General features: G+C 42.7%; 1 protein-coding gene across 1 annotated transcript in view; it reads right to left on the bottom strand.

Moving 5' to 3' along the window:
- The window catches only part of PKN2 (protein kinase N2), a 184404-nt gene that overhangs the window by 52161 nt on the left and 110963 nt on the right, over positions 1-21280 (bottom strand). The window contains exons 3-7 of the mRNA XM_073593186.1: positions 8699-8853; positions 7657-7777; positions 7119-7264; positions 1507-1720; positions 600-785 (exon numbers count right to left, since the gene is read on the bottom strand). Coding sequence (XP_073449287.1) covers positions 600-785; positions 1507-1720; positions 7119-7264; positions 7657-7777; positions 8699-8853 — 822 coding nt within the window. The remainder of the gene's footprint in view (positions 1-599; positions 786-1506; positions 1721-7118; positions 7265-7656; positions 7778-8698; positions 8854-21280) is intronic.

Genomic DNA, 21280 nt, shown 5'->3' on the forward strand with positions numbered 1-21280 from the left:
ATCGAGATTATATATATACACATATACATACATACACACACACACACACACATATATATACATACATTACACACAAAGTAAATATATGTTTTAGATATAGATTTTTTTTTTTTTTTTTTTAACACACAGCCAAGCCTATACATTTAAATATAATAACTCTGAGAAGGCACTAAAGTACCATTATACCTGAATGTTGAGGCGGCAAAACCAAGTTTCACCTCTTCAGAATAAAAATAACATGTAGACACTGTGGAGGGGGTATATGTTTTTGCCGTTACAGAATGCCACAAAACAACAGTCTAGGTTCCTGGCATGTAAAACCCCATTAAGTGTTTACATTACGCAAAACATACTATAGGAACCAAGCCAATGTAATTTTGTGAAGCTACCTACCTATACAGAGCGTCATTCTAAAGACCTATCACCAAAATGAAAATTCTTACTTTTATCCAAAACGTTTTAATACCATATCCCTTGTTAAAGAACATGGTATCTTAAAGAGCAAGTGTTAAAAATGTTTCCATAAACACAACCTTCATAAAACACTGAGTGCCAGCTAGTGTAAATGGAAGCAGACAACAAGCAGAAAGTTACTGAACTGGAAAAGTCATCTGTCTTCAGGAGATTCCGACTGCTGACACTTTTATTTTTACTTGTCCTGCTCATGAAAGATGATCTGGTTTCACTTGGGCTCCAGCCTGGAAGGGTGCTGGTAGTGGCTTTGGACCTGCCAGGGACATTCTCCAGAATATCTTGGCATCCCATGAGTCGGACTTCCAAGGTACCTGTGGAATGCAGTCAATGAGTAAAGACAGCAGACAAACTTCCACTTCAAACCACAAGACAAGTGTCTAACAAGCCAATCATGATTTAATGGTTAGTCTAAAATAAACAAAAAAAAAAAAAAAAAAACACAAACATGCTGCTTATGCTCAGGTAAATTCTCTGCATAGGCGATCTAAATTAAAAAAAAAATAAATAAATAAATCACGGTCGTCCCCCTGTCAGAACACAACTGCTCAGCAGGGGAGAGGGGGCGCAGTCGCCCCCCTGTCAGAATACAAAAGCTCAGTGGGGGAGATCGCTGTATTAAGATCCGATTGTTAGTACAGCGGCTCCAACCTGAGTGTGGCGTGTACTAGGCTTTAGCAGAGAATCTGTAGAAAAGGCCATGTGAGTGATAGCAAGGATAATGCAGGGGCAACTTAACAGCTTACTCTTGCAGAAATCCAAAGCACTAACTTAATGCAAGCATGTTAAAAATTTACAATTCACAAAATATTTGTATTTGACTCTACTCAGCTTAGACACTTTTAAAAATAACAGAACCTTTGTAATAGGTAATTTTGAACTGAAGTTTCATAAAAGGTACATCATCTTGGATACCAAAAACATTACAACTGATGGTATCAAATACCATTGTAACAAAAAAATTGCACATGAGTCTTTTTAAGCTGTGTGTATTTTAACCCTACCAGGTTTTTTTTCCCCCCTTTTAAGACATACCTGTTAAAGCAGCTGGCTTGGACAGTGTACTGTACTGGTTCTGCGTGGAGATCATGCTTTGCCTTGGGCTTAGCGTAGGAGATGACACAAGTGAAAGCTCTTCAATAATAATACTGCTTTTCGGATGGTTTTTTGGGAGTTCATTAAGTCTTTGCTCTAAAGAATACTTCAAGAGGTCCAGCTTCTGACTAGACTCATTAAACCTTGACTGAGCCTGAAAATAAGAACAGTGGTGAATGTAATTTTAACCACTCAATATCCACCTTCATTGAAATGGTTAACCCAACATAGACCCTACCCACTTATCTTGGATCTGCATAATCCCCACCTTACATACAGAAAAACACGGAACTGGGCTTAATCAGGGCTATACACCATTTATGAACACAGAGAATAATTGCATATTTACTATTGTACAAATCAAGTAAGGACAATAAACTTTTTCCCTACAAGTTAATGTCAATGTGCTAGTATGTACCACATATAAAACATTTACCACAATGTGGTCACCTGGAGCCGCGATCGCGGGACAGCGCTGTGAAGAAACCGCATAATCAGTATGCCGTCCCTCCAGAGCCCAGTGCACATGCGCCAGTGAAGTCACCAGTAGTAAATATCTCTTAAACAATGCACGTTTCGGAGGTATTCCTTATACCTACAGGTAAACGTTATTAAAAGCTTACCTGTAGTTATTTGTGATCAAGCGTTGTTTACTACTGGTCTCATAGTATACTATGGTATTTTTTTTTATTTTAATATTTTTTTTACATGACTAAATGTTCTTTTATATGCTGTACTTAAAAGTGGAGCTATACTAGCCTTGGCTCTAGTGATGCACTGCGCCTGAGCTCATTGCATTACATCACTTCTGGGCATGCGCAAGAGTGTAGTTAGATTCGGCATTGCTAAAGTTGTACAGTGAGCTGCACGCATGCAGGGGTGGACAGGCAAGTAACTTTAATGCAGAAGAGTTAAAGCATGTCTCTTCTGCATTCAAATTTCTACCCGTTTGCCCATTTTAAATTTTTTCACTAAAGCTCCACTTTAAGAAAAATCAGTACATTGCTACTAACAGTTCATTTAAATTATTTATTTTTACTGTCCATTAGAGAACTTTAACCTAAATGAAAAGTCAGAAACCTTTTCCACGGTTTAAAAAAAATACAACTGACAAGAAGACTGGAATAGGGTTTTACATTTTGGATGAGCAAAACCATTCAGGACCAAAGAACACAGGAGACTGCAGTTTGTAGAAAAGTGACCTAATCTCAGTTCTTCCTTTCTCCAGCAAGACAACGTGGGAAAGAAAATTTAGGCATTCTCAGAATTGCACTAGTAAAGTGATGTACGCAAGGACACTTGGTCAGATCAAGGTCACAGCGTTTGACTAATCAATACAGTGGTACTTCAGCTAAGAGATCTCGGAAGCAAGGGATGCCTTAAGTAAAGTACAGTCTCATCAATAAAGTTTTTTTTTTCCTTTTAATAGATCTATATAACCAAAAGCGGTCCGCTTGCTTTAAATAATCTTAAAGAGACCCTGTCACTGTAGGGTCCAAATTAACCAGTTGTGGACTTGGGCCATAAACAATTTTAAACACAAATTTTCTCCCCTTTGGAGAAAACACTGCAATAAGTCTCTTAAACGTATGCTTGATCAAAATACACTATGATTTCATTTTAATACTGAATCAACTGCAAATATTTACCAGCAGCATTTAAACCCGTATAGATCACATGTGTCAGCTATAAATCACTGATGTGTATAGTCAAAAACATAACATGTGCTGAGCTGAGGGAAGCCTCACTGATCCATATTAAGAGACTAGGCTGACACAGATTCCCCTAGTCTTGCTAGGAAAACACGGATATACACTAGGGCTGCTGTCACACTAGGGTTGATTTACTAAAACTGGAGAGTGCAAAATCTGGTGCAGCTGTGCATGGTAGCTGATCTTCTAACTGTAGCTTGTTCAATTAAAGTGATTGTAATGTCTCTCTTTTTTTTTTTTTTGTTAAAAATAACAAACGTTACACTTACCTGCTCTGTGCAGTGTTTTTGCACAGAGCAGCTCAGATCCTCCAGTTCTTGGGTCCCTCTTCGATGCTCCTGGCCCCTCCCTCCTGTTGTGTGCCCCCACAGCAAGCAGCTTGCTATGGGGGTACCTGAGCCAAACCACAGTTCCCCGTGTCCATTCAGACGCGCTGCTGTCTCAGCTAGCCAGAGGATGGGAGTCCCAGGCAGCCGAGACACTCCTGCAACATCGCTGGACCTAGATGGACATCAGGTTAGAATTAGGGGTACCGAGGGGGGCTGCTGCACACAGAAAGCTTTTTATTTTAATGCATAGAATGCATTAAAATAAAAGACCTTCTGCCTTTACAACTACTTTAAAGTGTTCGTTAAACTCTCCCCCCCAGAACAAAAAAACCCCAAAAATATCATGTTCCCTTGAAGCAGATCAAAGAGCACCGTGCTTGTGCTGTGTAATCTTCCCCCATCTAAACTATAAAAAAAAAACCTGGCTTATCTTGCAACTTACTGTGTCCCCCCTCTCTGCGCTGACCACCATGGTCAGTTTACGTCCCTCTGTTATCCGCAGGTGACCTCTTTCCCCTCCTCCCTGCCTGTCAGCTCTGTGTCCCTGACTCCACCCTCCCCTTCCTCACCATTATCAGGAAAAAAAAAAAAAAAATATTTATAATGGTCACTGCCAGTCCCTCTATTATAGGCAGGCATACCACACTAAGTTTTTCTAAAAACGAGGATTGTAAATACATTTTTAGTGCTATCTTCAGGCCAGCCACGTGACACAGTCGCTTTACATCTCCAGGACAGGGCTTTTGCAGGAGGGGCTGAGCGGCCACGTGACCACCCCAGCTGACATTAGAGGGAGATCTCGGTCCCTCCTGCAGTAGCAATGTATCGAAGCTGTAAATCAGCCGTGAGTCACGTGACCGACCTGAAGATTGCCCACAAAAGGCATTTACAATCCTCGTTTTTAGAAAAGACTTACAGTGTGGTATGCCTGCCTTTAATAGAGGGGCTTTATTATTTTTTATTATTGAGTTAATAAACACTTTAAGCTTTGACAAAAAAAACCCTGGAAGCTGATTGGTTTCTATGCAGAAATCACACAGACGTGTACTGCAGGGCTCCTAGCGGACACCAATACTCTTTTCACATGGAGACACAAAACAAAGGCACTTGCAGTGTTCATTGCTGAACGATTTGTACAGGCACCACCTGACAGCAACTGGTGAAAGTGCAGTCAAAGAGACTGCAAATACAGACTTCAATGACCAAGTCACAAGACAGTATTTTTTAGTCCTTCGAGTGACTAGGATTTGTCCTGCCCTGTTCTACCCACAATATGGATGCCTCCACTATATACTGTTAACAGGTTCCCTTTAACAAGTTAACCAAGAATAAACAAAGAACCTGAAGTCATACCCAACTACATTATGTAAAGAAAACAAGCACTTGGCATATTTACTCAGTGGCTGCTCACAAAAATTGATTATAAAGCCTAAAGATTTTTTTTCTTCTTTTTAGTAATTGTGCGGATTGATCTTCATTCAGTATACAACTGAAGTCTATGTAAACCGCAAGTTTGCTTTATTGTCTGGCTATTGGTAGGAGATGGGCAGGGAATCGCCTGAAATAAACTTAAGAATCAAACATTACTCCACCCTAGAATAACGATAACGCCAAACCTAGTTTTACCTAAGCCAGGGATAAGTTATGGTGCTGTGCATGCTCTAGTATGATGCAACAACCTTTGTTTAATGATTTAATAGAATTTTTTTTTTCTAAACAATGCCAAGCACAAGCCAAAAATGGATGTACAGTGTGGCAGGGCTGTGCAGGTACTTTAGCAGGTAAAAAAGGTTAGACTTTCAGATAGTTTAACAGGAAATGTATCTTTTTAGCTCTGATGTACTACATTAGCAAATGTACTATTTTACAAGTGAACTTGCATATTTTTCTGGGCAAGGTAACTGGTTCACTTATCAGAAGGGCTTCAAGTACCATATAATTCAGAGCATTGTGCTCCCTAATCACCATGAATAAGATATTGTTATTACCATTACCTAAAAGGAAAACTTTTTTTTGAAGGTTCACCGGGGATCCTCATCTTTGCAATAAAGGAGAAGTATGGGAATGCAAAAATAGGTAGTACATGCTACCCTGAAACCTGCATTGCGTTTCTTTCTTTCCTCAGCCTTTTAGTTTTGGAGAATAGTCTTTTGAAGAGTCCAGAAGCAGCCTCTAACAGTTCTCTCAGTTCAAAAGTTTCCAGGGGGGTGGATACAGCTCCACAATCCAGCCCCTCCCTCTGAGTGTGATTGGTATAGAGGCGCACACCCAGGCTGCTAACTAGAGCAACCCCGTTCTTCACATGCTCCTTTCCATGGCAGCATGTCCCCAGCTAAAACCCGGAAGCAGAGACAGCGCGACACAAGCAGTGAAGTGTCCTCACCTTTCCCTGGCTGTTACCTGCAAGCTCTCCTCTGGGCTTTGATGTTCCTGTGTTCTCCGAACCCCCCCCCCATTTAAAGTCCGTGTCAGCGTCTCCTCCAGCTGATGGGGGGGGAAAGGTGAGTGTCACTGAACACTTCTCATGTCCAGCAATGAGCACAGTTAAGCTCTCTACACATAGCACTGTGTTATTTCAGAAGAGGCGACATGGTAAGGAGCAAAGTAACCTGCTTCCTGGTCCTGCTCTCTGAAATGTACACAGTGCTATGTCTATAGAGCATACCTGTGTACAGTACATAGAGGGAGACCGACAACTCCCCCACATCTATAGTAATACCAGATATGTCCCCAGAGTCTCCTTTATTGTACATAAAAAAAAAAATCATCCCTACCCCCCCCCCCCCCCATACTCCTACACAGTCCCACCCACCCCCCACCGTTCTCCTATACAGTCCCGTCATCCCCTGTACTCCTAGCACTGTGAAACCAGCATATGTACATGGAAAGCTCCATGACCTCAATCACATAGAACAATCTGAATAGCCAGTAAAAAATTACGAAATCACAATATTAGCTCTACTTGTTTTACAGTAAATGCAGGCAATGCTGACAAAAGCCAGCGTTGGGCAGGAAAGATTTGTAGATACTAGCAGCTCAAAAAGGATTAGGATCTAGCAAAAAGGAAACCAATACTTCTCTTTTAAAGTGGTTGTAAAGGCTTTTTTCACCCAGCTATTTTAGCTGAGCGTATGCTTTAAAGTGGTTCTAAGGTCTATTTTTTTTACCTTAAAGTGATTTGTAAAGGATTGCTTTTTAAAATGACAAATATGTCACATTTACCTGCTCTGTGCAATAGAATGACACTGAAGCGCCTCTTCTCTGGTCCCCCGCTGGTGCTCCTGGCTCCACCTCTATCTAGTGCCCCCATAGGAAGCTGCTTCTCACATGGGCACTACTTAGGCTTTGGAACCATTTAAATATACTAGTTGGAGGGGACCGCGTGATCTACTTTACATTCAAAAACTAAAACAAGTGTTGGTGCAATCCTCCTCCAATTTTTACATGCACAATAGTGAAAAGGAAACTATTCTATAGTTTATATAAATCCACAAACCAATGAACCACTTACTTCTAGGAGGGCTTTCCGGTCTGTAACTTTCCCAGAGCCAAGCAGCTTCATTACATTTTTTGCGCCTTCAGCCACTGCAAATTCTATCCTAAAGTGGTGTCGTAATTCTTCCATTCGGAGCTCAAGTGGACTAATCACAGGTTTTGCTGCAAGACAGGCAACACGCATGTTAAGAATTAGCTGCTTGTGTTTGTAAAATATACAGTACAGTAAATATCCATAAATGCAACAGAGGAAAAAAAACAAAAAAAAAAAAAGGATTTATCCTCATTAGAAAATGAAGGTTCTGCTTTGAGGTAATGCCAGTTAAAGCATGACAGAACCAAGTAGGTAACCACATACACACTATTTGCCAACATTTTAAAAAATCATTTCACTCGTAGTTGTTGAGAGCATGATCTCTGATACAAATATTAGTTGGCTCAGGGCTTCTGAATAAAAGTACTTTCTCATATAAATCTTACAATTATCCAACACCCAGCTAATGCTGTAAAATTTGATTGCTGTAAAAAAAATTGAACTTTTGTTGATCCTTTACCATTATCAAAGGACATTTCATTTGTCTGTTGCATGGCCTGAAGAATCTGCATACGTATTACTTCTATTTTTGTTTTGCTGTCTTGTAGCATTTGCTGGGCGGTCCCAAGCAGCTTTCTATCCTGTAAAACAAATAAGGATAATTAAAAGGCAGGTAAAAAGAAAAAAAAAGTGTATACATGTTCTGAATTCAAACAGGACAACTGTACAAGCAGTAGAGTCTGGTTACCATACAAGAGTACGCACACTGAAGGAAGCCACAATCTGCTGGAGTTCTTGAACCCACTATACCAGTAACAAATTCTGTACTCTGGTACAACATGCAGGATGTGTTCCCAGCATCTTTTCATATTAGACTTTCAGCCACTTCGTAAAATTGAAGCTCCCTACTATACTAACCTAATGATCAAAGTTCCAACAGCACCATATATGTATAACATGTACTGTGTCAAACCATCTCTAATAAAATGTTATAATGTACAAATGCGTTTAATATGAAGACAAATATACATAAAAAGGATAGGACCCACAAACAGATACAGATAAATTGCATGGAATGTATATAAGCACTGAACATCAGATGGCCCATTTCATGACACATGCTGCTAATTTCTTCTCACCTGCTCTATACTATAGCCAAATGGACATGTCAAATATCTAAGCAGAGGCTCTAATCTGTTGGCTGTACTGATAAGTGCACAGGTCTTTACTCACAAAGAGTAAAAAAAAAAAAAAAAAAAAAAAGAAAAAAAAAAGGAATTAGCTGATAAGTGATTTCCTATATCAAAAACCAGAGCTCTGAATAAGAGCAAATGATAATAAAAGTCAGTAAGCTGGGGCCTTCTAATGGTGGCAAGTCCTTTCACAACATAACTAATCTCTCAAAAACAAAAAAGTAGGTTATCTCGGGAGAGAGAATCAAACACACAAATGTAAGATGTAGAATTCTATAATTTATTGGACCATGGATGGTTGCAAAAGGAAAAATAAAGTTCTCCTTTCTGGAGGCCAAGGAAAACCTAATTCCTTAAACCTCTACTTACTTTTGAGGGACCATTAGAATAGGTCTGTATCATGTTCTCTGCTCCCTGCTTCACTTTCAGCTCAATGTCTAACTGCTTCTGCAAAGCTAGGAGCCTTCCATTGTGCGCTGATGAGCCGGAGTCACTTTTCGGAGTGTCTGGTGTCTTGGGACAATCTGGAAATGTTGAACAAATTTTTGCAGATTACAAAGACATGTTTACCGATGCAAGATGCAAGGTTGAGTGTTATTATTGTGGTAAAGCCTAGCAGGCAATATAAAAAGGTTAATAAATGAACTAGTGGGTGGAAGAAATAAAACAAAAATGTGAAAGAAAACCCAGTAAGTAGAGAGTAAACACGTTCAATGACATGTAGCATAGTATATCCTTTCAGAGTCAGTTGCTTCATTCAAAAGCATTCAGAAGAGAAAGCCAAAGGCAAATCAATAGAAAGTTAAATAAGCAGCATGGTGCAGACTAAGAGTTAAGCTGAGGATCAACTAATGGGCAGACAACTAATCAAAAAGGTGAAAACATAAAACCAAAGATGGTCAGGCAGACAAAAAAAGCAGTATACCACACAACTTCAATGTAACAGACAACAGCATGAGCCTCGGACAAACTAGGGAAACAAACACTTGTATGAGGACCTGTAGAGCCCAGAGACAACCACCATATTTAAAGTGTTGGGTTCACCATTTAATTTTTTTTCTGAGAAGAGGAACACCCTACACCAGGGGTCTCAAACTCAAATTACCTGAGGGCCACAAGACAAGTTTTCATATCCCATGGGGGCCGCATGCAAACTTTCAAACTTTAAAAATAGCACTGGTGTCAGGGGGCGTATTATTACCCCAGTACTGGTATCAGCATTAACCCCCAGCACTGGTGTCAGCGGACACATTAACCCCCAGCACTGGTGTCAGCAGACGCACTATTAACCCCTAGCACTGGTGTCAGCAAACGCATTATTAAACCCAGCACTGGTGTCAGCAGACGCACTATTAACCCCTAGCACTGATGTCAGCAAACGCATTATTAAACCCCACACTGGTGTCAGCAGACGCATTATTAAACCCTAGCACTGGTGTCAGCAGACGCATTATTAAACCCTAGCACTGGTGTCAGCAAACGCATTATTAAACCCTGCACTGGTGTCAGCAGACGCATTATTAAACCCTAGCACTGGTGTCAGCAAACGCATTATTAAACCCAGCACTGGTGTCAGCAAACGCATTATTAAACCCTAGCACTGGTGTCAGCAAACGCATTATTAAACCCAGCACTGGTGTCAGCAAACGCATTATTAAACCCAGCACTGGTGTCAGCAAACGCATTATTAAACCCAGCACTGGTGTCAGCAAACGCATTATTAAACCCCACACTGGTGTCAGCAGACGCATTATTAAACCCCACACTGGTGTCAGCAGACGCATTATTAAACCCTAGCACTGGTGTCAGCAAACGCATTATTAAACCCAGCACTGGTGTCAGCAAACGCATTATTAAACCCAGCACTGGTGTCAGCAAACGCATTATTAAACCCAGCACTGGTGTCAGCAAACGCATTATTAAACCCAGTATATACAAAATAATTCTGCGCTGCTCACAAGAAAGACAAAAAGAAAGCAGCTAACACAACCAACAAAGTGTATATGCATGAAACAACAAAAAGTGTAGCGCTAAACTGTATCATAGATGACAATAAATTAGTAGGTATGCAGTGAAGGGGATCACCTATGCAAAGACCTATTCATGGGTAGGAAGTCCTGATAAAGACGTTATAACTAAAAGGTAATAATAGTTAGTCCTTGGGTAGACATATTGTAAACAGGTAAATCCAATGTCCCAAAAAGGCAGATCAGCTCACTACCACCAGGAGAAAAAAAGGCTTACCAGATGTGGTGGACCCGACAGGGCATACGCCGAATTGGGTCAGATAAGGCTTGGGTGGTAAGTGGCTGTGGGTGTCTGATGTCGCGGATTGCTGGATTCCTCCAACTGGTACCCGGGTCCTGGAAGGTGTGAGCAGTCCCAAGGATGTAGATGATTCTGTGGATCCTAGGGGGGGGGGGGGAGATGAGGTGTTCCGTGGATGGATCCCTCAAACCTTTTCCTGTTTTTATGCTTCTTTCCCTTAGTGTTCCCTCCTGGCCCAGTCAGTAATACATTACGTTCCCCTTATCTTAAATGCTGGCAATGAACTCACAGAGAGGCTGGACAATGGTTAGAATTTAACAGAGATCTTACATTCTGGTTTCTGATCACAGCTTCTAGGCAGGGGAGACACTGGCCGTTCAACAAGATCCTGGGATGGGTCAGGATGCTCCAACACTTAAATACATTATGTACATCTATGTGAATCGATACGTCCCAACTTTCGGAACTGTAGGACCCCTATTACAGAGGTCTAATAGGCACAAACAGGAGTGAGCGGTCAGTCACAGGCGGCAACTTCAAACGTCCATCAGGATCCTCTCATCCACCAGTATATCAGACTTCAATACATTTCATATGACCCACGTTCCGCAAATAAAAAATGAAGGCAGCAATGGTGGACTCACGGGCCATAAGCGGTGAGTCAAAGACGCTTAAACCGCCATATAATGGATGACGGTGCAGATCTGGTCTAAAGCGATGGGATATTCCTGCTGGAAAGGGGAGCTTAAACCTCCGTCCAGTTATCTCGTTTAAAGTCCAGAGCTGAGTAGCAGATTGACCAGCTGGAGACTGAAATCAGCCTAGAGGACAGAGGGTGCTGCACCCTCTGTCCTCTAGGCTGATCTCAGTCTCCAGCTGGTCAATCTGCTACTCAGCTCTGGACTTTAAACGAGATAACTGGACGGAGGTTTAAGCTCCCCTTTCCAGCAGGAATATCCCATCGCTTTAGACCAGATCTGCACCGTCATCCATTATATGGCGGTTTAAGCGTCTTTGACTCACCGCTTATGGCCCGTGAGTCCACCATTGCTGCCTTCATTTTTTATTTGCGGAACGTAGGTCATATGAAATGTATTGAAGTCTGATATACTGGTGGATGAGAGGATCCTGATGGACGTTTGAAGTTGCCGCCTGTGACTGACCGCTCACTCCTGTTTGTGCCTATTAGACCTCTGTAATAGGGGTCCTACAGTTCCGAAAGTTGGGACGTATCGATTCACATAGATGTACATAATGTATTTAAGTGTTGGAGCATCCTGACCCATCCCAGGATCTTGTTGAACGGCCAGTGTCTCCCCTGCCTAGAAGCTGTGATCAGAAACCAGAATGTAAGATCTCTGTTAAATTCTAACCATTGTCCAGCCTCTCTGTGAGTTCATTGCCAGCATTTAAGATAAGGGGAACGTAATGTATTACTGACTGGGCCAGGAGGGAACCCTAAGGGAAAGAAGCATAAAAACAGGAAAAGGTTTGAGGGATCCATCCACGGAACACCTCATCCCCCCCCCCTAGGATCCACAGAATCATCTACATCCTTGGGACTGCTCACACCTTCCAGGACCCGGGTACCAGTTGGAGGAATCCAGCAATCCGCGACATCACAGACACCCACAGCCACTTACCACCCAAGCCTTATCTGACCCAATTCGGCGTATGCCCTGTCGGGTCCACCACATCTGGTAAGCCTTTTTTTCTCCCGGTGGTAGTGAGCTGATCTGCCTTTTTGGGACATTGGATTTACCTGTTTACAATATGTCTACCCAAGGACTAACTATTGTTACCTTTTAGTTATAACGTCTTTATCAGGACTTCCTACCCATGAATAGGTCTTTGCATAGGTGATCCCCTTCACTGCATACCTACTAATTTATTGTCATCTATGATACGGTTTAGCGCTACACTTTTTGTTGTTTCTTGCATTATTAAACCCAGCACTGGTGTCAGCAAACGCATTATTAAACCCAGCCCTGTTGTCAGCAAACGCATTATTAACCCCAGCCCTGTTGTCAGCAAACGCATTATTAAACCCAGCACTGGTGTCAGCAACGCATTATTAAACCCAGCTGGTGTCAGCAAACGCATTATTAAACCCAGCTGGTGTCAGCAAACGCATTATTAAACCCTGCACTGGTGTCAGCACACACATTATTAAACCCAGCACTGGTGTCAGCAAATGCATTATTAAACCCAGCATTACCCCCACACTGCACAAATACCCCCCACACACAAAATTTCTACCCCAGTCACTAAGGACTTGCCTCAGTGTGATGGCTCACTCACCTCTCCTCCTGTCAGCTCCTGGCTTCAACACAGGACTAGTGACAGGGCACCCAGAGAAGGACACAATTTCCCGCCCTGAGGTGGCAGCAAGACCCTGGATCTGGTCGATCATCACCATGCCTAGGTGGGCGCGGGGCGATGGCCGGATCATCCTTCCACTCTGTTCTCTCTCTGGGCTGCAGCAGCATGCAGCAGAGAGGACACAGGAGACATAAAGCTCTTTGGTGCCTCCCCCTTCTGCCTGGGTGCAGTGCAAACCCGTCCAGGATCGGCCCTGCCTGTGGGCCATTTGTAACCAGTCCGCGGGCCGCAAATGGCCTGCGGGCCGGTACTTTGAGACCACTGCCCTACACCCTTCCCCACTGCACTCATCTCAGTGGGGGCATTACACATTCACCGTCCATGCAGCAGACCTAGGATTTGAAAACGGTTTCCTTTTCTTTCCCTAGGAATGCTGGAAACCGTTTTTCAAATCCCAAAACTGCTGCAGCGGAACCGCATGGATGGTGAGTAAAGATGAGCACAGGCGTGCTCGCAACCCACACGTGCAGAGCCCACCAGAAAGTCGGCACTGCACAGCACTAATCACAGGCAGTGAGACATTTTCCCGATCCGCGACTGCAGAAATCGAGAAATGTCTCACTGCCCGCGATCACTGACTTATAGCGGGACTGTAATAATAAGGCGCATAATCGGACACTGAAACTTTGTGTGAACCAACCACACTAATACAGTGCTCAGTGCTAAAAATATGCACTGTCCCTGTACTAATAACACTGGCTGGGAAGGAGTTAAACATCTAGGGCGATGAAAGGGTTAAATGTGTGTCCAACCACTGTTTTATGTACTGTGTTAAGTGCTTTTACTAAGAGATGGATTTTGTTCCCTGTTTTTCAGCAACACAAAATGCATCCATTCCCCAGTCAGAACAGGGATCTGCCTTGTTTACATAGGCAGATCATCATTCTGTGTTTTTTACCCAATAATCGGCCAGTGCCGGAGGACATCCAGTACCCGGCACACGCAGATCGGCTTCTGCTGTAAATATGCATAATTTAAATATATCTAATTCTGCGCAGGAGAGCTGCCCTGTAGAAGTAAAACTGCTTTGGGGCAGAGCAGACAGCAAGTGATTAAAGTGCAGGACACAAACCACTGGTGGCACTCTCAATCTACATCGGACACAGCAGGAGTTGGCAATCCTGTCTGCAACTGCATTGTTCTGGTATGTTGTCAGCTACTGGCACACAGAGCATAAAGAAACTTTTAAAACTATAGGGTTGATTTTCTAACTGCAAACAGGCTAGTTGCGTTTCAAGTGTAGCTGCACTTTGCCAGGACATTGTCCCCCGAGCTTGGAAAGTAGTGTAATTTTGCTTTGCAAAAAGAAAAAGAAAAAAAAAAAAATGTGCAAAAGCAGCAAAAAAGCGTGGTTGCTTGCAAGAGCTTGGATGATGGAAGTCAGCAAAACTTCATCTCATTTTAGATAGTAAGCGCTAAAACGAGCAGGGCCCTCTAAATCCCCCTGTATTGAATTGTATTGTATCTGTACGGTCTGACCTCATGTTGTAAATATAAAACTGACTCGCGCTTTTGACAGAACACAGTGAATGTAAATATGAAGGTAATCAAACATCACCTTAACCAAAATACAAATATGCATATAGTCATATATCCAAAGAAAGATGTATGCAAAAAAGTGTAAGCAACAAAGGCTGCAATAAGTTGTGCAAAATATTTGAATAATAGTGAATATTAGTCCATATAAGAACACCAAATTTATTTAAAAAGTCCAGATATAAGAATCCAGTGAAAGTCCAATTATATGGAAACATAAGTGCTTAGGTCCACCACCATAGATAAAGCGCCTGGCCGCTTACCAGAAACCCATGACCCCCCCCCGTTACAGAGGGTCTGAGTAAGCTGTTAGATCCTGCTGTTCCGGACCACCATAAAGCCAAGATGGAAGCTGGAATGGGACATCAGGGACTGTGGTGCAGATGGAAGGATCCCCCCCCCCCAAAAAAAAACTTTACCCTCAGCGGAAGTGGTATAACCATAAAAAGAGAAGGGGAGGGCTCCGATAGTGTAAAATCATACGGCTTTATTATAATAAAATAAAGTATACACTCACATATAGATCAAGGAAAAAAACGTTCTCTGGAGAAGAACAGTCTGTGGCACCGGCCGGATGCACACAGACAGCCCGTCCTGCTGGTCTTCGCAACAACAGTGGGAGGTGACGCAATGACGCCGCTTTATACACCAGTGTTAGAATGCAAGCGCTCTCACTCACTGCACTCTATTACAATTCTGCTGTGTACTGGGAAGTCAATTTGATGATGTAGTTCTCAGGGAGAAGCCTGTAAAGTCATCTTGTACGAGTCAATAAGAGTAACGACCCCCCATGAATTTAACAGTCAACTGAAACCCTGGCTCAGGGAAAGGCCTAAAGTTTAATAACATGCAGCTCAAAAGCAAAAAAAAGAATAAATAAAAAAAAACGCTATACACTCAGAGGTGATGGTGAGCCAAAATGTAGAAATAGGAAAGTTATATTAAATCTGGTTAACCAATGAATGGCTGCTTGCATACAAGTAAAAGATTGCTAGGAGCTCTGTAGCTACTTACTGGAGATTAAAGCAGGCCATAGATACGATTTTCTTTCCTGCAACAAAGGAAGCATCCTCGCTGGGAGAACATAGTGATTGCAGCTAGCAGCTATAACAGCTGGCAATAATCGCATCCTGAAAATCCAGCATGCTGGTTGTACCCAAGTCGACTTACAATCAGCAGGTGCAATCAGCCGGCCCATACATGGCTTGAATCTCGAACTTTGTATTATCACTTGTATGGAATTCAACAGGTTTAATAACCTGCATCACTAGATTGGATATGGCCATATCTACAATGAGGCCCACAGGTACTGTCAAATTATTTTTTCAGACCTCCCAGTTATAGGATATAAAGTTCAATTAAAATAACAAATTCTCTTACAATGGCACACTGCAGTTTTTGGGCATTCATAGAGTAGAGTAAGGTGCACAATTTAATTTGTCAGCTATGGTTAGCAAGTTTAAAGGTTTAATAGTTCAGTTTTTTTTTAATAGTACTTAGGGCCACTTCATCTCTACGTCCAATTGTAGAAAGGCAAGGATTCTGCCTATAATATATTTCAGAGGGTGCCAACCCTTGGATTTATACCAGGAAACATACGTTTTCCAAACTCTATAATATATAGCTCTGGAAACTGGTTTCCTTGCATTGATTAAAGGGGAGATAACTGACCTGGAAAGCCCACGTTTCTTCAGAATGTGGGTTTCAATACCCAAGCCGTTAAATTTAAATTTAAATCTGCGAGAGCAGATCTGGCCTTAGTGGGAGATGCCAAGGACCCTCCACTGCCATCTTTACGATCTCTGCGTACTATGACCTTCTGGGCCATGCTGGTGCTACCAGAATTACCGGCTTTCTTTCCAGCTTAAACCTGCAAAGAAGTCGAGGCAGCAACTGAATCGGGCGGAAAAGCATAGATCAGTGAAATCTGATCCCACGGGGTTACCAGCACATCTGTTCCGTATGCGAGTGGATCCCTTGTTCTGGAGACACAGTTGACTAACTTCATGTTGAATCTGGACACTAGAAGATCTATGTCTAGAGTCTCCCATCTTTGGCAAAAAGTCCGAAAAACATTGGGGTGAAGAGACCATTCTCCTGGGAATAACTGTTGGCAACTTAGATAGTCCGCCTGCCAATTTTCTACGCCCGGAATGAAAACTGCCGATAGGCATGGGACATTCCTTTTTGCCCAAGTTAGAATATGGTTCACCTCTCTGAGCTGAGAGACTCTTGGTGCCCCCTTGGTGATTGATATATGCAACAGCCGTGGCATTGTCGGATTGGATCCTAACAGGACAATTCTTTAACCTGGAGGTCCAGGTTTTCAGAGAAAGACACACTGCCCGAATCTCTAGGATGCTGATGGGCAGGGCTCTTTCGAATTTTGACCACTGTCCCTGGACAGTCTTAATATTATATTATACAGGATTTGTATAGCTGCGCTGGCAACTTATACAGCAAAGAAAGTAAAAAAAAAAAAAAAAAATTATATATATATATATATATATATATATATATATATATATATATATATATGTATAATTAGTAGTAAAGTCGCTAGTAAAATGCGACTATAAAGTAAATCATGATGTCGCTAATAAGATGCGACTATACAAATAATATTCAATGAAAATCGTGATAAATTATTTGGTGTTTGCTATTTATGACCATTAGTGTTGCTACCTATAAACATAAATCCTCTAAAGATATATATGATATATGTAGCCGTAGACTAACCAAGAAAGGGTTAGTGATGTTGACCTTAATAAACAAACGATAAAGTTCAAAGATGGATACAAATATTCCTTCAACAAAAACAACAAAAACAGCAGACTTCCATCTTCTAATCCAGAAGGTAAATGACAGTCACCCAGAATGCTGTGTTGGATATAGTGAGATGAGATAAGGCTTAAACTGCTGACACTATAATAAGACCTTGGGAGCCACAGACCTCATGTTCCACCCAAAAGATAAAAAATAAATATATATAGTGTAATCCTGTGAGATACGAGATCAATTGCGCATAATATCGCTACTCACGGAGCGGACATGCAGAGCAGGCATTCAGAATTCGTCAGTGATCACCGCTGAACGGCGTGCGCTCTGTTCAGCGGTGATCACTGATCATAGATACAGCCCTTTTCTGGGCTGTATCTATGATAAGGCCTAAATTATCCAGCTTTCTTACTGGTTTTAAGGAAGACTTCTCTAGGTTGAGGATCCAACCGAGACTTTCCAGGTAAGCGGTTGTAATGCGTACGCTTTGCTTTAAGCGAGTTGCTGACTGGTCTATTAACATTAGATCGTGTAGGTACGCCAACACTGTTGTGCCCTGTGCCCTTAACCTGGCTAGAGGTGGGGCCAGTATTTTTGTGAATACCCGTGGTGCTGTGGCTAGCCCGAAGGGTAAGGCCGCAAACTGAAAGTGCTGTTCTACTTCAAATCACAGAAACCTTTGGTGAGCGGGAAATATAGGGACATGCAGATATGCATCTCTGATGTCGATGGACGCCAGAAGTTCTCCCCCTTGTAGGATGCAGATCACTGACCTGATCAACTCCATGCTATATGAGCGGATTTTCAGGAACTGATTTAGATTTTTTAGATCCAGAATGAGTCTGACATCTCCATTCGGTTTTGGTACCGTAAACAGGTTTGAATAGAATCCCAAACCTTGTTCTTCTGTGGGGATCTGTACAATTACCCCTTGAGTCAATCGGTCTAATGCTTGAAACAGGGATGGTCTTTTCCCTGGATCCTTGGGAACGTTTGATCTCAGAAAATAAGATGGTGGAAACTCCCGAAACTCTAGTTTGTATCCTAGAGTCACTGTGGAGAGAGCCCATCTGTCCTGAGTTTCCCTTTGCCAGACTTTTGCAAAATGCAGAAGTCTTCCCCCCACCTTGTTGAGGGGAGACGCCTCTTCATGACGAGGTCTTAGTATTCTGCTTTGCAGTTTTGCGGCTCCAGGTCTTCCTTTGAGCCTAGGCCTGACCCTGCGATTTTCCTCTGGAATCTGACGGTGGAAGCCGTCCCCACTGCCTACAGGCGGATGCTCTTGGCACAGGAGTGAAAGTCCTTTTAAGTGAAGTACGTTTATACTTTCTTTTGACTGGCAAAATAGTACTCTTTCCACTGGAAATTGTCTGGATGTATTTATCCAAATCATTGCCAAATAGTTGCTCCCCATGAAATGGGAAACTAGACAGAAGCTGTCTGCAGGGTGCTTCAGCAGACCAACCCTTTAGCCAAAGGGTCCTACGCATGTGTACTAGCACAAGCGCAAGGCGGGACGCCTGGTGAATATAATCCTTCATAGCATCTATGGCAAAACATAATGCTTTTGGTAACTTGGCCAACTCAAGGGCCTGTTGTGCAGGGAGCTCGTTAAGGACCTCTGTGAACTGGTCCTTTAAGGACTGACAGATGCCTATAGCTGCAATTGCAGGCTGAGCAACAGTACCTGCTAAAGAAAAAGAGGATTTTAACAGGAATTCCAATTTTTTATCTGTTGGATTCTTTAGCATTTGCGCATTGTCCACTGGACAAGTCCAACTTTTATTCACACTGGAAATCGCAGCATCCGCTGCTGGAACTTTCCATCTTTTAGTGATTTTTTTCCTCCATGGGATAGAGAACGGAGAATCTCTTTGGAGGGAGAAAATGCTTATCCGGATGATTCCATTCGGTATAAATAAGCTTCTCTAGTAATGCGTGGACAGGAAACGCATGCACTGGTTGTGAAGGTTTCAAAGAATCCAAAGAAGAACCTGGACTTTTGGCGGACTCTGTTAGAGGTAGCATGAAAGTGGAGCAAACCATCTCCATTAGGATTTGTACCTCAGATTGTGAAGCTGAAACATTAACTATTGTTTGCTCCGCAGAGGAATAATCGGTTCATTTTTCCCAGTCGTTTGAGGGTAATACCTCATCCTGTCCGAACTGTTCCCCTGGTAAAGGGTTTGGAGTGGGAGAAAGGGGATCTAGCACGCTTCCTATCCCCCTCAATGGAGGATGCAATTAAAAGCGGCTAATCTTCCTTCTAAGCCTTTCAGGGCAGAGGAAAATACATTTTCAGTCATGTATACAGGGGCTGAAGTGTGAAAAGCAGTTGCACCACCAGCTGATTCCAACGGCTCACCCTGGCTTGCCATGTCAGGCATCTCCGGAGAGTATGACAATGTGGAGGCATGACTGAAGTTCCCAGCGCCTGGGGGTGGTTTTGGTGCCTTAGTAGTAAGCCTTGAAGCCATAGTGCAAAGCACAAAAGCAGAGGCACTCTAATAACTGTTCTATTTACTTGAACAATAGTAGGGAAAACAATGGCAGCATAGACTAATCTAATGCCAAACAAAGTCTTTTCCTGTACTGCAATGCCTGTGTAAACCCCTCAAGTGCACTAGTGCTCCTGTGTCAGCCTTGCTTCAGCTGCTCTGATAGACATTGTCTGTTTTCAGAGTATCAGCTTTTAAAGCGGGGTTCCACTCAAATTTTTAACTTAATCTTACCCCCTTCAGTTAATTGCATAGATGTTCAAATGCTGCACGAAATTTTTTTTTAGCGCTGTAATTACCTTTATATTGTACTTTATTGTGGCACTTCCTGTCACTCCTCCCATGGGAGTAGGCGTGTTTATTGCCTTTCCCCGGCGCCGCACTGTCTCCTGGGAGCTTAGTGTCAGGCTTCCCAAGATTCAGTGCGGGAACAATGATCATGATTGTGAACAAGCTGTGAATGAACAGCATTCACTGCATCCAGGAAATCAATGCTTGTGGGCTTCACATGCCCACAAGCAAGATGGAAACAGCCAGCATCACATTTTTAAAGTTATTCTTCAGTACGAAAACAGACACAGGCGGAAATATTACACCCAAACTGTGAGTATTATTTTGGGGTTAGCAAAGTGTCTCAATGACCTAAAAAAAAAAAAAATTGGTCGCCGGACTCCCACTTTAAGTCTTTTTTCAGGTGTAAGCCTGATTGTGTGCGCCGTGTGTTTGCAAGGACGCTGAGTCCATACACGGCGCCAACCGCTTAAGCCACGCTCCTTTCCTTTGCGCACGCACGGCGGCTTCGATCAGAAATACACACCAGAGGAGGAGAGGAGACTGCAGCCACGCTGCGGCGTGTCTCCTTCACTTTTGCGGCTTATGTTTTCTATGCTGTTTAGCAAGAAGTCACCCCATACCCCCTGGGGGGGGGGGGGGGGGGTGTTATACAGCAGTTTTATCAGGTTTTTATTTTGCTTTTAACATAACATGTAACCCCCAGCCTCTCAGTTTCCCCCTTGGGGGGAGAGGAGAACCCCCTCCAGCTGCGGAGACACACGCTGTTAGCACTAGGGTATATACACATTTTTACTCACTCTAGAGGAGTTTAAGGCATTACAATATAAAGTGAAAGAAAAGTCATAGGTGGACTTTGCAGTTCCTATGCTTTCCTCTTACCTTTTCCTCGCTGCAGGATACTGCTGTAAACAGACAGATTCAAACTTCACCCATCACGGCGGGCAGCGTGGTGAAACCTTCAAAGACTGGGGCCCTTTAATAGGGGTTTCACTGCTTTGGACCTTGTATTGCACCCCTCAGGACAACTTTAGGTAATGTAGCAAGACCAAAAAGAGTCCTGGTTCCTAGGGTCCAGCCCTCAAAAGGAGCATTAAAGGCAAAACCTCGTTCTATGCGAGGCCCGGGTACCATCCTGGAGCCGCAGTGGCGGGATGGATCCAGTTGTGGAAGCTTTTTAAATCCAGCATGGATCCCT

The sequence above is a fragment of the Aquarana catesbeiana genome, linkage group LG07, assembly GCF_042186555.1.
Source record: "Aquarana catesbeiana isolate 2022-GZ linkage group LG07, ASM4218655v1, whole genome shotgun sequence".
Lineage (NCBI taxonomy): Eukaryota > Metazoa > Chordata > Amphibia > Anura > Ranidae > Aquarana > Aquarana catesbeiana.